Source organism: Erinaceus europaeus, chromosome 1 (genome assembly GCF_950295315.1).
Source record: "Erinaceus europaeus chromosome 1, mEriEur2.1, whole genome shotgun sequence".
NCBI classification, from domain to species: Eukaryota; Metazoa; Chordata; class Mammalia; order Eulipotyphla; family Erinaceidae; genus Erinaceus; species Erinaceus europaeus.
The window spans coordinates 95,179,160-95,198,590 of record NC_080162.1 but is presented as its reverse complement, the minus strand read 5'-3'; the positions used below and the strand labels follow the sequence as shown (position 1 = coordinate 95,198,590).

Sequence of the window (19,431 nt, the reverse complement as noted above, 5' to 3'; positions counted from 1 at the left end):
GGTCACATGAATACAGTTTGCTTCTTCTTTTTTTTTTTGTCTTCGGCGTTATCAGTAGGGTTTGGTGCCAGCACTACTATGAATCCACTGTTTCTTGTGGCCATTCTCTCTTTTTTTCTTTTTACTGGATAGGACAGAGAGACATTGAGAGGGGAGAGGGAAGTAGGAAAGGGGATAGAAAAGCATCTGAAGGTGGTTCACTTCCTAACAAAGTCCCAAAACCTAGATATAGACCAGGACCTGTGAGACAGAGTATAGGTTCATGTGTATCCATAAATTAGGGCAAAATATATGCCTGAAAGCAAAAGTACACAATAGTCTGCAGTGGGTCAGTATGAAGTTCATAATGAAATAGTGTCTACTTAGACGTAGATACCCTCCTCACCTATTTCCTCTTATACTTCCCCCACTCACTCCCAAGCTATCCTTATCAAAGCAAGGACTGCAAAAGCTGAATAAGGGCAAGAGACTGGCATACTTTAACGATGACTAAGGCTGGGAGTATGGATCAACCTGTCAAAGCCCTTGTTCATCGGGGAAGCAATTATAGAAGCCAGACCTCCCACCTTCTGTATCCCACAATGACCTTGGGTCCATGTTCCCAGAGGGTTACAGAATAGGAAAGCTATCAAGGGAGGGGATTGGATACAGAGTTTTAGTAGTGGGAATTGTGAGAAGTTGTACTCCTCATATCCTATTGTTTTGTCAGTGTTTCTTTTTTTAAATATTTTATTTTATTTATTTATTCCCTTTTGTTGCCCTTGTTGTTTTATTGTTGTAGTTATTATTGTCGTCGTTGTTGGATAGGACAGAGAGAAACGGAGAGAGGAGGGGAAGACAAAGGGGGAGAGAAAGATAGACACCTGCAGACCTGCTTCACCGCCTGTGAAGCGACTCCCCTGCAGGTGGGGAGCCGGGGTTCGAACCAGGATCCTTATGGATTAAGCGCATGTGGCGTAAAGCGCAAGGAGTGGCTTGAGGATACCAATTCGAGCCCCCAGCTCCCCACCTGCAAGGGAGTCTCTTCACAGGCAGTGTAGAAGGTCTGCAGGAGTCTTTCTCTCCCTGTTTCTGTCTTCCACTCTTCTCTCCACCTCTCTCTGTCCTATCCAACAGTGACATCAAATAACAACAACAATAACTATAACAATAAAACAAGGGCAACAGAAAGGAAATAAATTAATAAATATTAAAAAAAGAAAAACACCTGAAGATCTGCTTCATGGCCCCTGTGAAGCGACCCTGGTGCCGGTGCCGATCCGGATGTCTAACCAGGATTCTTGTGTGCGTCCTTGTGCTTCTTACTATGTACACTTAATACGTTGCACCACCCCCTGGCCCCCTGCATACAATTTCTTGTCTCCCTGTATTACCTCATCTGCCACCAACTAAAGTCTTTCTCCACTATAGTGCACAGGGTCCCCAGTGCCCTCTCTATTCCTTCTCACCTTCCCACTTTGGAGTTCTTGGCTCTGGTGCAAAAGACAATAGCTAGTCCAAGTTTCACCCTAGATTTCCCCTTTCTTTGTTTCTTCTTACATTTTACCTATGAGCAAGGTCAACCAAAACTGATTCCTTTCATTCAGGTTTACCTCATTTAATATTATTCCCTCAAGTTTCATCCAGGATGGGGCTAAAGAGAATATTTCACCATTTATATTACAACTGAGTAGTATTCCACTTTGTACGTACACTGCAAGTTCCTTAACAACTTATCTCGTCTGGTACATTTGAGTTGTTTCCAAAATTAGGTTATAACAAATAGTGCTGCTATGAATATAGCCGTGCATAGATCTTTTCAGTCAGTTATATGTTTTTGCGAACTTCAAATCAATCCCTTAGGAGGATTATCAGACAGCACTCTAGATTCATTTCATATGTTCTAAGAATACTGCAGACTGTTTTCTACAGGGGCTGGACCAATTTATAGTCCTTTTTAAAGGATTTTTTAATGTTGTATTTATTTATTATTGGATAGAGAAGGGATGGGGAATGTATAGTGAGAAAGAGACAGAGAGATACCTGTAGCCCTGCTTCACCACCCCTGAAGCTTTCCTTTTGGAGGTGGAGACCAGGGGCTTGAACCCAGGTCCTTGCACACTATAATGTGTGTGCTGAACCAGGTGCACCACCACCTGGTCCCCCAAATTTATATTCCCAATAATAATGTGGAAGGCTTCCTTTTCCCTACATTCCCACCAGCACTTGTTTCTGTCCTACTTAGCAGATGGTGTTCTCATTGCACTGACTTGTGTTTCTTTAATAATCAGTGACCTTGAGCATGTTTTTTTGTCTGTGGGTCATCTAAATATCTTCTTTAGTGTAGAGTCTGTTCATGCCCTCTCCCTTTTTTTTAATGGAGTTTGTTTTGCTTTCTGCTGCTGAATTTTATTGAGTTCTTTATCTGTTTGGTTATTATCACTTTGTCTGATGTGTAGGTAGTAATTTAAAATTAATTAGGTTGTCTTTGTTTTTTGATGATGTTTCCTTCTCCTATGCAGAAGTTTTTCAGTGTGATGTAGGGTGCTTTGTTTTGTTTTCATTTTTTGCTCTTACTGTCCTTGCTGTTGGTCTTGAAGCTTAAAAAACTTTCTGAAACAAGCATTGTGGAGTGTCATATCATAGCACTAGCCTTCCTTCACTGTGATGGGGGACAGACTGAACTTGGGTTACCAACATAAAATGCAGCTTACTACCCAAGTGAGCAATTTTTCCATTTGAGGTACATTTCTTCTGTACTCAGCTTATTGACTTTTATATCGTCTTGACTTTTGTCAATGATCTCTGTGCATTTGTTCAGATGATATGTGATTTTTGTTATCTTTATTGATTCGGTGTATCACTTTTAAAGATTCGTTTATGTTGAGCCATTTTTTCATCCCAAAATATGTCTCACTATATCATAGTGTATAATCTTTCACTGTGTTCTTGAATGCACCTTATTAATATTTTGTGATAAATCTTTAAATATTTAATGTATTCATCAATGAAACCATAAGATCATAGTGTTTTCTGCACTGGGATAATTGTTATGAATTAATTAATCTTTTCTACTTGGCTGTTCAGATATTCTAATTCTCCTGGTTTAGTTTTGCTAGATTGTGTGTTTCTTGGATGTTTTTTTTTTTTTTTTTTTTTTGTCTCCAGGGTAGTTCATTTCCAGTTAAGGAAGATTGCACTGTGATTGGACTCAGCAGTCAGACTAGCATGAAGACAGGCTGTCCCTTCAGAGAATCTTTTCTTTTCTTTTTTTTTTTTTTTGTTTCCAGAGCTTGGTGCCTGCACCATGAACCCACTGCTCCTGGAGGCCATTTTTTCCCCTTTTGTTGCCCTTGTTGTTTTATCATTGTGGTTATTATTATTATTGTTGTTGCTGTCGTTGGATAGGACAGAGAGAAATTGAGAAAGGAGGGGAAGACAGAGAGGGGGAGAGAAAGATAGGCACATGTAGACCTGCTTCACTGCCTGTGAAGCGACTCCCCTGCAGGTGGGGAGCCGGGGGTTTGAACCGGGATCCCTACTCTGGTCCTTGCGCTTAACCCTCTGTGCTACTGCCCGACTCCCTGTTTCTTGGAATTTATAGTGTCCTTTTACATAATTTGTTGGCATGCAGTTGTTGTTCAGTGTAGTCATGTAAGAATCTGTATTGTGTTGATTGCTGCAGTAGCAGTTGTAGAGTCTCTTACATTTGTGATTTCATTTGCTCTAATCCTTTTTTGTGTGTGTAGTTTAAGTCTTAGTGGTTTTATTTATCTTTTTGAAAATTCAACTCTGTTTCATTAATATATTTTGTCCTTTTGGTCTCCTTCTTTTCATGTGTGTGTGTGTGTGTATGTGTGTGCCAATCTGTATTCTTTTTCCCCTTCTATTCATTTTGGCCTTTATGGGTTTTTTTGTTTGTTTGTTTGTTTGTTTAATTAAATATCCTTCTACTACATGGCTAGGATTTTATTTTAGTTCTTTTTTTTTTTATTCTTCATAGATGCATTTGTCACCCTACATTTCCCTCTTAAAGCAGTTTTGTAATGATTCATCTATTTGGGTATATGTTATGCTATCATTTTGTTGTTGTTTAGAAACATTTGTTTATTTCCTACTCAGTGTTTTCCTTTGACTCATTAGTTATTCAAATTCCCTGTCTATGTAGAATTTCAAGGTTTATGCTTGTCAATTTCTGGTAATACTCAAATGACACCTCTGTTTTGGACAATTGCCTTGCAGCAAAATTGTAATAATCCACAAAAAAATATGTACCTTTTTGTCATACAAGATCGCTACTAGGACTTTAAAATTCTTAAATTTCCTAAGACTTGTACTGTGTTCTATCATGTGACCTATCCTGGAAAAGGAGCTAGTTAACTTGAAAAGAATATATATTCTTCTGCAATTAGATGGAACATTCTATAGATGCTTATTATTTCCATCTGGTTAAAGTATGACTTAATTCAAACTTTCTTGTTGAACTTCTGCCAGATGTATTCATTGCTGCAAGTGGGTATTGAAGTTGTATCAATCATTTCAGTACTTTACTCCTTTCAGAGCTGTTCACATTTGTTTAATATATTCAGATGCTCAGATATTGAATGTACACATTTGTCATTGTCATATTTTTGTAATATGTATCATTATATTAAAAGTATCTGATTCATTACCATTTGGATTTAAAGTTTATTTTGTCTAAGCACAACTATCCAACTTCTTTTTGATTTTTATAATTACTTATTTATTTTCCCTTTCATTGGCCTTGTTTTTTATTGTTGTTGTAGTTATTATTGATGTTGTCATTGTTGGATAGGACAGAGAGAAATGGAGAGAGGAGAGGAAGACAGAGAAGGGGAGAGAAAGATAGACACCTGCCGACCTTCTTCACTGCTTGTGAAGTGACTCCCCTGCAGGGGGGGAGCCAGGGGCTCGAGCCAGGATCCTTCTGCCAGTCCAGGCACTTGTGCCACCTGTGCTTAATCCCCTGCGCTACCACCCAACTCCCAACTATTCAATTTCTTTAGCTTTCACCTTCATGAAGTATCTTCTTCTATTCCTTCACTTTGATTCTTTATGTGTATCTTTAATTCAGAATCACATCTCTTCTCTTTTTTTCTTTTCTTCTAATTTTTTATTTATAAAAAGGAAACATTAACAAAACCATAGGATAAGAGGGGTACAATTTCGCACAATTCCCATCACCATACCTCCGTATCCCATCCCATCCCCTGATAGCTTTCCTGTTTTTTTTTTTTATTTAAGAAAGGAGACATTAACAAAACCATAGAATAAGAGGGGTACAATTCCGCACAATTCCCATAACCGGATCTCCATATCCCATCCCCTCCCCTGATAGCCTTCCCATTCTCTCTCTCTCTGGGAGTATGGATCCAGGGTCGTTGTGGGTTGCAGAGGGTGGAAGGTTTGGATTCTGTAATTGCTTCCCCGCTGAACATGGGCGTTGACTGGTCGATCCATACTCCGTCTGTCTCTCTCTTTCCCTAGTAGGGTGGAGCTCTGAGGAAGTGGAGCTCCAGTACACATTGATGGGGTCATCTGTCCAGGGAAGTCTGGTCAGCATCTTACTGGCATCTGGAACCTGATGGCTGAAAAGAGAGTTAACATACAAAGCCAAACAAATTGTTGAACAATCATGGACCTAAAGACTGGAATAGTGCAGATAAAGTGTTGGGGGGGGGTAGTCCCTGCAGACTCTTGTGTACTTCTGCTTTCAGGTATATATTTTTCCCCTAGTTTATAGGCACATGTGAACCTATGCTCTATCTCAGGGGACCTGGACTATATCTAGGTTTGGGGACTCTATTGGGGAGTGGAACACCTGGAATGGAATTAGAGAATACTATAAAAGGAAAGGTCTCACTGTCTTTTTTTTTTTTTTTTAATTTTCTTTATTGGGGGAGTAATGGTTTTCAATCAACAGTAAAATACAGTAGTTTGTACATGTGTAGCATTTCCCAGTTTTCCACATAACAGTTCAACCTGCTCTAGGTCCTTCTCTACCATCATTTTTCAGGACCTGAACTTTCCACCCCCTAAACCCAGAGCCTTTCACTTTGGTGCAATATATCAGATCCAGTCCAAGTTCTGCTTTGTGTTTTCTTATTTTTCAGCTTCAATTTCTCCTCTCTCTCTCTCTCTCTCTCTCTCTCTCTCTCTCTCTTAGTGATTTAGTAATGGTTGACAAGATTGTGGGCTAAGAGGGGCACAATTCACACAACTCCCACCACCAGAGAGAATCACATCTCCTATAAGCATTTATTATATCTTATTTGTTTTGCCACCATAACTATAGTTAGGGCTCAGTGCCTGCATGATTCTACTACTCCAGATGGTCATATATTTTTCTTTTGTTTACTCTGTTTTTGTTGTTATTGTTGCCCTTGTTGTTTATCATTGTTATTATTGTTGTTGTTATTGCTGTCACTGTTTTTGGATAAGACAGAGAGAAATCGACAGAGGATGAGAAGACTGAGAGGGAAACAGAAAGATAAACACCTGTAGACCTGCTTCACCCCTTGTGAAGTGACCCCCCCTGCTGTTGGGGAGCCAGGGCTCAAATCACCATCCTTATGCCGGTCCTTGAGCTTTGTGCCATGTGCACTTAAACCATTGCGCTACTGCCCAACCCCTGTTTTCTCTGTGTTTTTATAGAGGTGAGAGACTATTATTGAGAGTCAGAGAGAGAGATTGAGAGACCTGCGACACTAGTTCACAGTTCATGAAGCTTTCCCCTGCAGGTGGAGGGCAGGGATCTGAATCTGCATTCTAATGAATTGTAACATGCTTGCTATATCAGGTATATGCACCAGTCCTATTTTTCCCTCCATACATGTTGTGTTTTTTGACTAATGAATTCAATTCTTTTACACATGCAGATATTATTGATATTTCATGAAATATATTGCCTTTTGATTGATTGTCTCCTGGCTTTTGTGTAGTTTTGCTCCTACATTTCCCTTCTGTTTCTGCCTCATTTTACAAGCTGATTTCCTTTGGTGATCTTCTCTGTTTACACTTTCTTTTTCTGGCTGTTTATTTTTGTGGGGAAATGAGACTTGGAGCTTCCAAGTCTGTATTTAATGACATGTCTCCATGCCACTGATATTTCTAATTTATTACATTTACCCAAGGAAATCTATATACATAAATTTAGTCTCCTTACCCTCTCAATTGCTGGCTGTCTCCATCCAATAAATGAATGAATGAATAAATAAATAATAGGATTTTTATTTCTCATGGAAAATGAGGGAGAAAGATAGTCAATGTATAGAGCATTAGAATCTCTCACAAATGTCCTAGTAAGTGTGATCTACCATCTAATTTGTTACCAGAAGTCTTAGTGCTTCCATCCTGTAGTCACAAGCACACAAATCTGCTTGATCATCCTAACACCAAAATTATACATCTTGATAACACCCTGCTAGAGAACCCACTGAAATTGCTGAGGGGGTGTCAGCATTATTGTTTGCTAAAGAATTTGCTAGATGGTGGGGAGGATCATACTCTTCTCACTCCAAGGATATACCTCACTTATCTGATCCATTTCATTTTCCATTTTAGGTCTGGCAGTGTGGACAACAACTGGATGGACATTTACCACCTTGTAAATGATTTGGTCAAGAAATTTGAAAAGTATGACTCTGCTGCAGGGTGTTCTTTCCTGGCAGACAGAATATTTGTCTGTTTAGACCCAAGGGAGATGGCTGTCCCTTAGGTCAGCAGCAATCCTCAGGTGTACTGAAGCAGGAACACAGATGGATCTTGCTGCTTCCATTGGGTCCTGAAGTTGTTAGTATTTCCAGACTGGAGGTTCAGACTATAGTGCAGGGAATACAGAACACTTTGAGAACACATAGATTAATAAATAGGGAGATAAAAAAGTCATTACCAAAGTCCCTGTGAAATGGTGCTAAGGATCAAAAAGACAGGTCAAAGAACTTACATGGCAACATTGAAGAAAAGGCAAGAATTCCTAGAGGGAAAAAAAGGGGGCTTTATGAGGATGTGAAAATTGGAACAAAGTTGTTGAAATTTGAAAAGATAAACAAGATTCATCAGTGTAACATCCAGTGGAGAAAGTGGTCTGTTTAGAATAGGGTTAACTTGGGGGTGGGCTGGAAAGTGTGTCTGGAGAGAAGAGCTTGAAGTCAAGGCCATAACAGGTTTAATAAAGGCAGGCAAAAGGACTTGGGTTTTTGCCATCAGAAATAAGAAACAGTATGTTATTACTGACCTAGAGTATACCATGACCAATTCTGTGATCTGGGAAGAAAATTCTGGTAATTATAAGTGGGTCAAGAAATCAGACGAGAGAGTCCAGCAGTAGCGCAGCGGGTTAAGCGCACGTGTGCAAAGCACGAGGACCAGCAGAAGGATCCCAGTTCAAGCCCCTGGCTCCTCACCTGCAGGGGAGTCACTTCATAAGCGGTGAAGCAGGTCTGCAGGTGTCTGTCTTTCTCTCCTCCTCTCTGTCTCCCCCTCCTCTTTCCATTTCTCTCTGTCCTATCCAACAACAGTGACATCAACAACAATAATAACTACAACAATAAAAATAAATTAAGGGCAACAAAAAGAAATAAATAAATAAATATATTTTTAAAAGTTGGAAGAGTAAGGAAATCAGATATATGTCTGGTGTAGCAATTTAGCTAAAAGATAGTGAAAACCATGGTCAAAAGGAGGAAAGTAAGAGATGTTTAAGATTGGCTACCAAGAAAAAGAATAACTAATGGTAGGGAGACAAGGAAGACACAGGAAAGGGTGCTGGATTTCCAAGGAATTTGAAGGTATGAGAAACTTCCATGGGGAAACCTTGTGGAGTGAGTGCTATATGTACTGTGTGCATGCCTTTGTGTGTTCATGTGTTAGTGTGTGTGTCTACAAGAGGGAATATAAAATTTGAGAGAGTATTATGGAGGGAATATAAAATTGTATATTTGAGGGAGTATGAAATTGAGAGAGTATTATGGAGTATCACTGGAGAAGAATGGCACCTTGATTCTCTCTCCCAGAAAGCCACACACATCTATAGATCTCAAAATTCTTCAATAAAGCTATGGGAAATTTTGGGATTTAGGAAAAGGACCCCAAAGCAACAAGAGTTAGGGTGGGGAGCAAAGAGATCAGCTTTCACACTTGCCTTAGACTCTCATTGCCTTTGTCATGATCCTATGTTTATGATTTCTCACAAAAACATGTTTCCTTCTTAGTCCAAAAGTTCGAATATCATTCATCCTCTACTCCACTCTGGGTCAAACCGTTATGAAGCTCACCTCAGACAAGTAAGTACTGATTTGACCCTCAAGACAGTCTGCTGTACTGACCTGCAGTCTCATTTTGGTTCCCAATCCAGTCTTTCTGACCCCTGTTTGAAGGATATGAAAGATTCTGTGCTTCCCAGACAACCTTTATACCCTCTATGACTTGCCGTCCACCTTCCACGTATCCTCAGTCCTTCTTAGGCCATCTTCCCTTTCATATAGATGGCTTTGTGAGGATTTCAGGATCTAATGAGGCAGATGACAGGTACTTTGATAATGCTTATCTGTGCTGGACACCTATTATTGTCAAGGACTAGTGCTAACCAGAGTCATAAACAAGAAAGATTGGAGACCTTAGTGACAAGTGCTTGGTTACTTGGTGGGTGTAAGGGTGAAGTGTCATGAGTGAGACCCAAACATCAGACTAGACTTGGAGTCTAAGGAATCATGATATGTCTGTATTCACGTGGACACAAATAGTCCCAGAGCTGTGCCCATAGACTTAAAGATGAGAACTTCTGAGAAGCTGAGTGGTTAAGATTCACATGGACATAAAACACTAGAACCCCATCTTCAGTGGGCACAGTACCAAAAATAATGACATGTAGGATTAGAAAGACACTAGTATTTCTGACAGAAGTTTCTGTTCAGGACCTCAAAGAGTGACAAAAAAGAGGGTGTGAAGGTGCAGAGGGTGGAGACTCACTCCCAGGGCGGCCCCCAGGAGCCCTTCATTGACTTGGGGAAGGGCAGTTTGTGCCTGTGATTTGTGTTTAGAAGAGACAAGTCTGGGGCCAGGTGGTGGTGCACCTAGTTGAGCACACATGTTACAATGTGCAAGGACCCAGTTTCAAGTCTCTGGAAACCACCTGCAGGGGAAAGTATCACAAGTGTTGAAAAGGTGCTGTAGGGGTTGCTCTGTCTCTATCCCTCTCTATCTCCCCCTTCCCTCTTGATTTCTGCATGTCTTTATCCAATAAATAAAGATAATAAAAAATACATTTTTTTAAAAAGAGTCAAGTCTGAGTGGTAGAATCTTAAGCTGGAAGAAAGTAAGTCCATGGAGAGGGAGTCTGGCAGAGAGAGAGAGAGAGTCAGCAGAGTCTGGATGTGAGCCTCTGGTGAAGGAGCAGTCCTCAGGGAGAGGAAAACCACAGTCTCCTCTAAGGTAGGCAGCTCAGAGCTTCAATGATAAGAGCTATGGGGAGGCTAATGAAAGACCCCCTGTAGTCTCCAGAGAATGAAGATATGGACACCTTCCCTTAGTTTTGTAAGTGGGACATGGGGGACTGGGAACATGTGAAGTTCTATGTGTCTGGGAGATGATATTTTAAAATCTGGGAGTTTTGCTGAGGATGTAAGAAGTCTGGCATCATTCCCATGAGCTGGGAGTGGTGCTATAGGGTAAGACCCAGAAAGCCCTCTCAGATGAGAACCATGGTTGGCCATGTGGGTCTTAGACCAACAGTGGAGAAGGTCTAGAATTCCAACACATCCAGGATGTTATTGCAAAACAGAAATTATCCCACTTGGTTTCAAATGGAAGAGTGTTTCTGATGAGCTGGTCACAGCCTGCTTGGACCTGCATAGGTCATGGGGCCCAGGTTGCCTCACTTCCTGAGTCTGGGATTCTTGGATCTGACACTCCCTAGCCCCACCCTCACCCTCCAGTAGCATCTCTTCTGTCCATGGTAAGAAACCAACCTTCAGAGATGTTTCTCTTCTATCTTACTATTCCAGATCACTCCGTTACTTGAATGAATCTAATCTTAAATCTAATCCCTACCTTGCTATCTACGAAAAGTTTCAAGACACATAATCATGGTGGCCCATATGACACTGCTCTCCTTGCCACAGCTCTCCCACTGGCATGGACAGCCCTCAGGGCTGCTTTCTTAGCTTTAGTACTTTTTGTAGGATCATGTAGTTAATAATACTGCTTTGCCACTTCCTTTAGCCATGTGTGAGCATTTGAGGGAAATAGCAGATTAGCTCAGGGTCTGTGGAAAAGCAGTTGTGACTGAACAGGAAGACTAGCAGGGTGACCTTTACTAAACTCACCCTTGTTGGGAGGTAGTGCCATCACCACGCCCTACTAGGTGCTGGCAGTGATGCTAAGGGTTGAGTCACAGTTGTGCCCCCATGGCACACTCCTTTCATTCTCACTGTGGGAGGTCAGGCAGGGCCTTGCTCAGATCAGTGAAAGGCATGAGGTCTGAGAACACCAAGAGACTAGCAAAGCAACTTCCTCCTGACCACACCACCCTGTGCTCAGAGACATGGAACAAGGATGTTCAAACAGCCCATGAATTTAGTGTCATAGGAGGATACATTAGACTTGGAAACATTTGGTCCCAAGTTATATTCTCAGCATCACATGTACCAGAGTGATATTCTGGTTCTCCCTCTCTTTCCCCAGTCAATAAATGAAATATATGTTAAAAAAAAAAGTTGAAGGACTACAGAGACATCATCATTGTTATGCAAATAATTCATAATCCTGAGGTTCTGTACTCTTGGGTTCAAACTCCAGCACCACCATAAACCTGAGCTGAGCAGTGCTCTGGAAAAAAAAAAAAAAAGAAAAAAGAAAGAAAATGAATTTAAAAGACATGAGGCTGAAGGGATTCAAGATGGCAGCTCAACTGTGTACTTTGCCAGGAGGGCAGGCTTCATAGCAGAGCTGTCCCAGGAAAGGCTGAGGCCACTTGATAACACTCAATAGTTCTGTCCATTTTTTTCTCCCCCCCCCCCTTTTCTTTTTTTTTCAGAAAAAAGATAGTAGAAGGTCTTCACAAACTTCGGAATGTCGTGCCTACAGGAGCCACAAACATGCAAGAAGGATTAAAAAAGGTAGAGGTTGTTGGGCCTCTGAGAATTCATTCTGCCTCCTTAAGTTCTCAAAGTTTTTCTAGGTCATCTCATTGCCCTCCCACAACATTCCTTTCTCTTCTTGCAGGCGAATTATCAGATATTGGAAGCAACTAATGGAGGTAAGCTGTCCACTGACATCGTCCTGGTCAGAACAGGTTGCAGGACCAAGCCAGGCTTGGGTCTGTCTGTCTCAGTGACAGCTGGAGCAAGCCCACCTAGGGTGCTCACCAGTGCTGATCCCTGTAGCAAGTTGCTTACCTGTACTGCAGCTTCTTCTTCTCAATAGTGAGGATAAAGCCCACCCCAGTGATGATTCTACACTATGTCGGGTATTGTGTATATGTTCTCAGTGCAAATTAAATATGGGTGCTTGGGTTGGGGAGCTCATGAGGCCTAACAGCACATAATTTGCATGTCTGAGGCTCACAGGTACCAGGTTCAGTTCCCAGAACCACCATATGCCACAGCAGAATAGTGGTCTCTCTCTCCCGCTCCCTCTCCCTCTGCCTCCCCCCCCCAAGAAATAACCTTTTAATAAATAAATAAAATTAGGTGCTTAATCTGTAGTTGTGTGAGTAGAAAAGAGAAAATCCAGGGAACTCAAGCAGATATGATGTAGTTTACAACAACAACAACAACAAAAAGACAGAAAAAGAAAAAAGACCTGATTTTTCGCCTCCTTCTGGCCACATTTTCTTAACATCACATTACTGGCAATTGTCCCCTCAAATTCTTCTGTTTGGTTGATTCTCAGCTTATTATGCCTCTAAAAGTGAAAAAGGCTGTACTCAGACCAGCACTAAAAGAATTTAACAAGAAAATCTCTCAGTTGGATTCAATTTCTTCATGTGTAAAGTGGGTTCTTGCTTGGGTCTTACCAGGAGTCTGTTTGCAAAGCCTGGCAAGGGGTGTTAGATGGCAGAGATTTGGTGGGGGCAGCCTTTCCCCAGGAAGGTTGGGAGAATTTCTGTGGACCCAGCAGTCTGTAACAGATCACTTGGGATACCCTTACCAGCCAGGCCACTTCCTATCTCTCCTGCAGGAAAGACACCAATTCACTCTGTAATCCTGGCTCTAACAGATGGAACACTTGAACCTATTCCACTAGAAGAAGCTAAGGACGAAGTAAGTCCCAGTCATCTTTGTTAGCAATTGTTCTGCTTCTTTGGTGATTTATATTCAATACTTTTCTTATTTTAGGCTGCAAAGGCTCGGAAAATGGGGGCAACTGTTTATGGTTTGGGTGTAAAAGACTACCGGAAAGACCAGGTAATTAAAAACAGGTAACCAGAGGCCACCAGGGAGATAGGAAATGAAAAGTCAATGGCTAGCTATCCACGGTTGCCCAGCTGATGGTCTTTTAAGTCTCCCCTTGTGCTCAGTCAACAGACAGGCACTGCAGACGTGGGTGGAAGAGCCCTCAGTGTGGATGGAAGTGTGTTGGGTGGGCTGCTGCCTGGTGCCAGGGTGCAGCCTTGAGTCCAACAGGACATGAGACAAGGGGCCAGCTCCTGGAATGAGCATCTGCTATTCCATCAACCATGGCAGTGACTCTCTCTCTTTCTCTCTCTCTCTCTCTCTTAGCTAGTGGCAATTGCAGACAGTAAGGAACATGTCCTCGGCGTGAACAGATTCCAAGATCTAAAAAACCTCGTTAATCCAGTGAGTGAGGACTGCGTGTCAGAAGAGGAATTGGGTGGCTTCCTATCTTTTAACTCCTCCTGATCCTGACAACCCTCTCTATTCTAGATAACAGAAAAGACCTGTATTGAAGTTACACGTGTTGAAGCTTCCAGTTACTGTGTAGGAGGTAAGAATTGAAGTTGCTGCTGTGAACAGAGGAGTATGTGTTCATCTGTGCATTGAGTGTATTCTGTGTGGGAGAGTTGACGTGAGCATACAGCTTCAGTATGTGAGGTGCACTGTGGATTGAGTGTTTCAAGGGTGTGTGGTGTGCATGAGTGTGGTATCTATGTGCCTAAGGACAGTGAGAATGTCTAGTGTGATTGTACAGGCATGCATCGAGTAGGGTGTATAGACCAGTGCGTGGCAGTATGAGGTGTGTATGTATCACAGGGATGCTGGGGCAGGTAAATGAGCATGGATACTTTGGATACTTTTTTTTCCAATTTTAATCATAGTTGACATACTACTCTGTGTATATTTTAGGTAAACAATGACTTGCAGGGCTGGTGTGGGGTGCACGTAGTTGAGCAGTCATGTTACAGTACGCAAGGACCCAGGTTTGAGCCCCTGGTTCCCACCTGCTGGTGGAAAGTTTTGTAAGTGGTGAAGCAGTGTTATAGGTGTCTCTCTGTCTGTCTCCCTCTCTAAATCCCCTACCCTCTCAATTTTTATTGTCTCTGTCCAATAAATAAATAAAGATAATAAGTAAATAAATAAAAACAAATAATGACTTGCCATACACAAAATCTAAAATCATACCACAAGACAGTAGTGTAACTAATTTTCTCTATCTCAAAAACAGAGGTTTATTAAAATAGGAGATATACTTTTTTTTGAAATATGCATTTTTAAAAAATCTTCTACTAAACATTGGCAATGAAATACTACAACATATAAAAGGAAAATGCTCCCAGATTGATGAGGAACTACCTAGGAATGCATGACTGTCAATGTAAATGATTAACACAACGAAGACCAAATGATCATTTCAATGAATACATAAATGGAATTTGGCCCAATTCAACCTGTAGAGTCTTACTAGGAATGTAGATTGACAAAAAGGATGGAGTTAAAGTTCACAGCTGACATGTCACCATGATCAATGGAGAAGGCCGCTCTCTCTGGAAGGAGGTGGGCAAGGATACTCTCTCTCCCATAGAGTGTTCCTCTGCCCCTTTAAGTGTGTCCCCTGAGTTACTTGCTGGCAGCAGCCCCCTTCTCTCTTCTCTGTGTGTGCAGGCATGTGCAAACCAGTCACTGTGACTGCATGGCTGAGATCCCTGGTGGTACACTCCCTACAGGAGCACAACAAAGCCTGATCCCACTGGATCCTGACACAGAGAGATGGTTCACTGTGAGGGTAACGGGTCCAGAGTCCAAAGATTTGTGTTTCTCTCTGACTCCTGATACCTATGAGCACACAATTTGGAACAAAAGACTGAGTCTGGGAGTTGGGTGTTAGCACAGAGGGTTAAACGCACGTAGCACGAATTGCAAGGACCAGCATAAGGATCCCAGTTTGAGCCCCAGGCTCCCCACCTTCAGGGGAGTTGCTTTACTGCCTGTGAAGCAGGTCTGCAGGTGTCTCCCCCCTCTGTCTTCCTCTCCTCTTTCCATTTCTCTCTGTACTATCCAATGACATCAATAATAACTACAACAATAAAACAAAGGCAACAAAAGGAAATATATATATAAATATATATATATAAATATATATATATAAATATATATATATATATATATATATTTAAAAGACAGTGATTGCAAGTTCCACTTTCATTACCAAGAAGAGAAATCAGCAAACTGCTATCTGCTCAATTGTGAGAAGTCATTAATATGGTTTTACAGTGACTGGCACTGGGTCTGGGAACAAAAAGGTCACAGTAGGGCTGTCACTCCTCCCTGTGCAAGTGCAGCATAGGTGACTGGTTCCCTTCACATGCCCTGTGCCATCCTGACACAGAAGTCCCTGATCTGATCTTCAAAACTGTTCAGCTCATATCTGAAGCTACCATATCCTATGTCAGCCCCTTCAGTTGGATGGCAGCTCTAGACAGGAACCTGGACAGGAAGCAGTGAAAATAGAAGGAGCCGTTACATCAAAGGAAATCGTTTCATGTCTTTCTGAAGAGATCAGTGGTGTAGGAGCTCTGAGGAAGCAGTCAGGGTCTGAAATTGAGGCATGATCTCTTCAGTCTCTCAGAATGCCTCTGGAGCAAGGCACATGTCCCTGTACCTGCCCATAGACCCCCAGCATGTTTAGAAGGCTCTTCCCTAACCCCTATCTAGCAGATGAGTCCAGTCCCCTAGACAAAGGTCTCCCTGCCCAGAGGCTGGGAAGGAGCCAGACATTCTACAGACCCTTCCTAAGATTTGTGGAGTTTCAGATCATTAGTCCTTTGAGAGACTTCTCTCAGGTCTATTTACTATTGAAGACTTTTCCTGCTCCTCTACCCTTGGTCTAGTCTCTGCTTAGTCTCTTTTATGCTTAGGTTCAGAAACTACATTGTGTAGTTGATCACGGTATATGAGAAAAGGAGCATATAGGGTAGGAACACCCAGCTATTGTATGTGGGTCACACCCATGACTGTTTAGCACAGGGCACTCAGCTGTCTGTTCCTGCTCTCTCAAAGCCTAGTCCTCTCATCACATTCCCATTAAATTTATTCTCATCCTAGGCAGGGTTACTACCACTAAGTACCCTCATTGATCAGTAAAGTGCCATGAGCAGGAGAAGTAAGCCAAGTTGAACCAAAGTTTTCAGTCTAGGGGGTCCATGTTGGAAGAAGGTACTAATCAAAGAGGAGTCTCAAACAAAGGACAGAAGTCACCTGTGCCTATCAATTTGGACATATAAAAATAAGAGATCCACTGACGCCAGGTGCTCCTATATCTCACGAAAGTTACATGCGTTTGAGGACAATTTAGAGACTTTTCATCATGAACTATTTTCATGTGCCACCAAAATTTTGTTGGGGATTCACATCTATATGAATCCAAAAATGTTTCTCTCCCCCCTGTTTTCACTACTCCTCTGATTTTGAAAATGTCTCTGCACTGTGTTCCCAAGTGATGGTCCTTATGCTTAAACTAGTATACACTCTACTTGATGAGCTAGCTCCTGGACCCTGAACTTCCTATTATTATTATTATTATATTATTATTATTATTTTCAAAAACACTTGAAAGCCTACAAAAAAATACCAGAACAGCTTTGAGCCAAGAATCAGTTTTTGTTAAAGCAAAATATAGCTCCTTAAACATTGACTTTGGAAAAAAATAAGCATGAGTCATTAAAATTACTCTGAACAAAGACTGAAGTATCAGAAGGCTAATAAACTTGACTTATAGCAGAAATATCTGTTTATTTTTTATATTTATTTGTTTATTTTCCCTTTTGTTGCCCTTATTGTTTAACATTGTTATGGCTATTATTGTTGTTATTGATGTTGTTGTTGTTGGATAAGACAGAGAGAAATGGAGAGAGGAGGGCAAGACAGAGAGGAGAAGAAAAAGACAGATACCTGCAGACCTGCTTGACCACTTGTGAAGCGACTCCTCTGCAGGTGGGGAGCCAGGGGCTCGAACCAGGATCCTTCTGTCGGTCCTTGCACTTTGCGCCACGTGCACTTAACCCGCTGTGCCACCACCTGACTCCTAAGATCTGCCTATTATCTTGCCCATGGGGTAAACCCACTTCTTAGTTTCTGTAACATGTGCACTCAACCAGGTGCACCACCACCTGGCCCTCACTTCTTAGTCTCTGTGTGTATACCTAGGTATCAAATCAAGGACAGAAAACAACAGAATTATCTGACTGACAGGTCTCAGAATAGACACTGGTATCTTTTTGTTTCCACATCAGGTAAGTGCTTGGTGAATCCCAGTTTGATGACTGAAGTCCACAGTAATTCAGTAAGAAAGAGAACACTTTTCCACAGTTTTAGTGCACAGTTGAGTTGAGACTTTTTCTGTGGGAGATACAGTACCCTTGATTCCTTGCTTTTATCCCAAGTCCCACCCTACTGCTGGGATCTCCACACTGTCATAGGTTCACGGAAAAGAAAAAGATCAGTAACATAACCAACTGTCAGCAAGTCTGAGCATATAGGCATGTGAGTTTAATATTGGTATAACAAAGGACTGTCTTGGCTTCTCATTAATGCATAACAGTCTGGCAAAGAGCAATACCAGTACACCTTTAAAACCCTTAGGGACTGAAGGGTCAGAAACCTATGCCTATATTTGCCCTTATAAAGAGGACAATGGAGGAAGCTTTAATAACCTTCATAGGTCAAGGACAAATAGGCTAGGGATATGAATCTACCTACCAGCATCCATGTTCAGCAGAGAAGCAATTACAGAAGCCAGACCTTCCACCTTCTGCACCCCATAATAATCCTGGGTCCATACTCCCAGAGGGATAAACAATAGGGAAGCTTCCAATGGAGGGGGTGGGATACTCTGGTGGTGGGAACTGTGTGGAATTGTACCTCTGTTTTCTTATAGTGTTGTTAATAATTATTAAACCACTAATTAAAAATTTAAGAGAGAGAGAATAAAGTGCAGTTCAGCCTTCTCAAAATGGACCCTGTGTGGCATCTGGTGAGAATTTGGCCCAGAAGACACATCTTTTACACACAAGTAATTCTTCATAGAAATCTTCCAAGAATTAGGTTAGAGGAAGTGGTTTGCCATAATGATGAATTCAGTGGAAAATAGTACTCAGCCCATCCTCTCACTGATATTTGGATGTTGTCCTTGCAGAAAATTATGAATTGCTGATTACTGGAAAGGGCTTTAATAATGCAGGGAAAAAGGAAGATGTTGTTTGTAGATTCAAGTTCACTGACACAGAATTCTTTGGTAAGTAGCCCTCTTAATTCCAGTAGGTGGAAAATTTCAACACTATTTTCTTAGTGTTGACTCTCAAGACCTTGCTCTATAGACCTTGAGGATAAAAGCTGTGGAGAGCAGAAGGAAGGCTCAAGCAACGCCCTATACCACAAGAACATCTTGGAGAAGAGCATTACCCCTACTGAGGTTGCGTTTTTGGGGTGGGATGTGCTCAGAAATGCTTTAACTCTCATCCTTTACATAGGCCCCCACATTCCTAGAAAGAAAAGGACATGAGTTCCAAGAAATGTATGAAGGGGAATAGAAACATCTCCACAGCTCTTGAGTCTTTGGAAGGTCCATTGGTTCTTTCTCAGAGAGGTATACACACATTAAACTGAGAAGTTAATGCTAGCTGTCAAACGTTGGCCCTGGAATTTCAGGACAAGTACACAGTACTTCTGTGACCCTGACCAAATAAAATCTTCCTTCTCAGGCTCTATTTACTCTCTATTTGGTCCAATGTGATGTTGTACTAATTAAGCTCTGTCACATATATAAACCTATTAAACTTGGAAGTATACAGATGCCCCTATCATAGTAAGGGCCTGAGGAAACAAAGTTGGAACAGACAGATCTTGTGCTGGCCTAACCCAATAAGTGCCTGGGTGCAATTGAACTTTTTTCTTTCTCCTCACTCTCCTGCCTAGCCCCTTGATAAGTCCACTTATCTGATGATATAATGCTAAGTGACTTCTTATTCCTAGGTCA

General features: G+C 41.5%; 1 protein-coding gene and 1 long non-coding RNA gene across 7 annotated transcripts in view; one reads left to right on the top strand and one right to left on the bottom strand.

The window, feature by feature from the left end:
* The window catches only part of LOC132538606 (uncharacterized), a 484,521-nt gene that overhangs the window by 345,653 nt on the left and 119,437 nt on the right, over positions 1 to 19,431 (bottom strand). The gene's annotated exons all lie outside the window — the stretch shown is intronic.
* The window catches only part of LOC132538581 (anthrax toxin receptor-like), a 36,658-nt gene that overhangs the window by 1,996 nt on the left and 15,231 nt on the right, over positions 1 to 19,431 (top strand). For 4 of the 6 annotated variants that reach the window (XM_060191112.1, XM_060191095.1, XM_060191128.1 and 1 more), the window contains exons 2-10: positions 7,564 to 7,635; positions 9,213 to 9,284; positions 12,035 to 12,116; positions 12,223 to 12,256; positions 13,180 to 13,262; positions 13,338 to 13,406; positions 13,722 to 13,799; positions 13,887 to 13,947; positions 18,592 to 18,690. In XM_060191112.1, the coding sequence (XP_060047095.1) occupies positions 7,564 to 7,635; positions 9,213 to 9,284; positions 12,035 to 12,116; positions 12,223 to 12,256; positions 13,180 to 13,262; positions 13,338 to 13,406; positions 13,722 to 13,799; positions 13,887 to 13,947; positions 18,592 to 18,690 (650 nt within the window). The remainder of the gene's footprint in view (positions 1 to 7,563; positions 7,636 to 9,212; positions 9,285 to 12,034; positions 12,117 to 12,222; positions 12,257 to 13,179; positions 13,263 to 13,337; positions 13,407 to 13,721; positions 13,800 to 13,886; positions 13,948 to 18,591; positions 18,691 to 19,431) is intronic. The other 2 variants (XM_060191105.1, XM_060191122.1) reach the window with 2 other exon arrangements.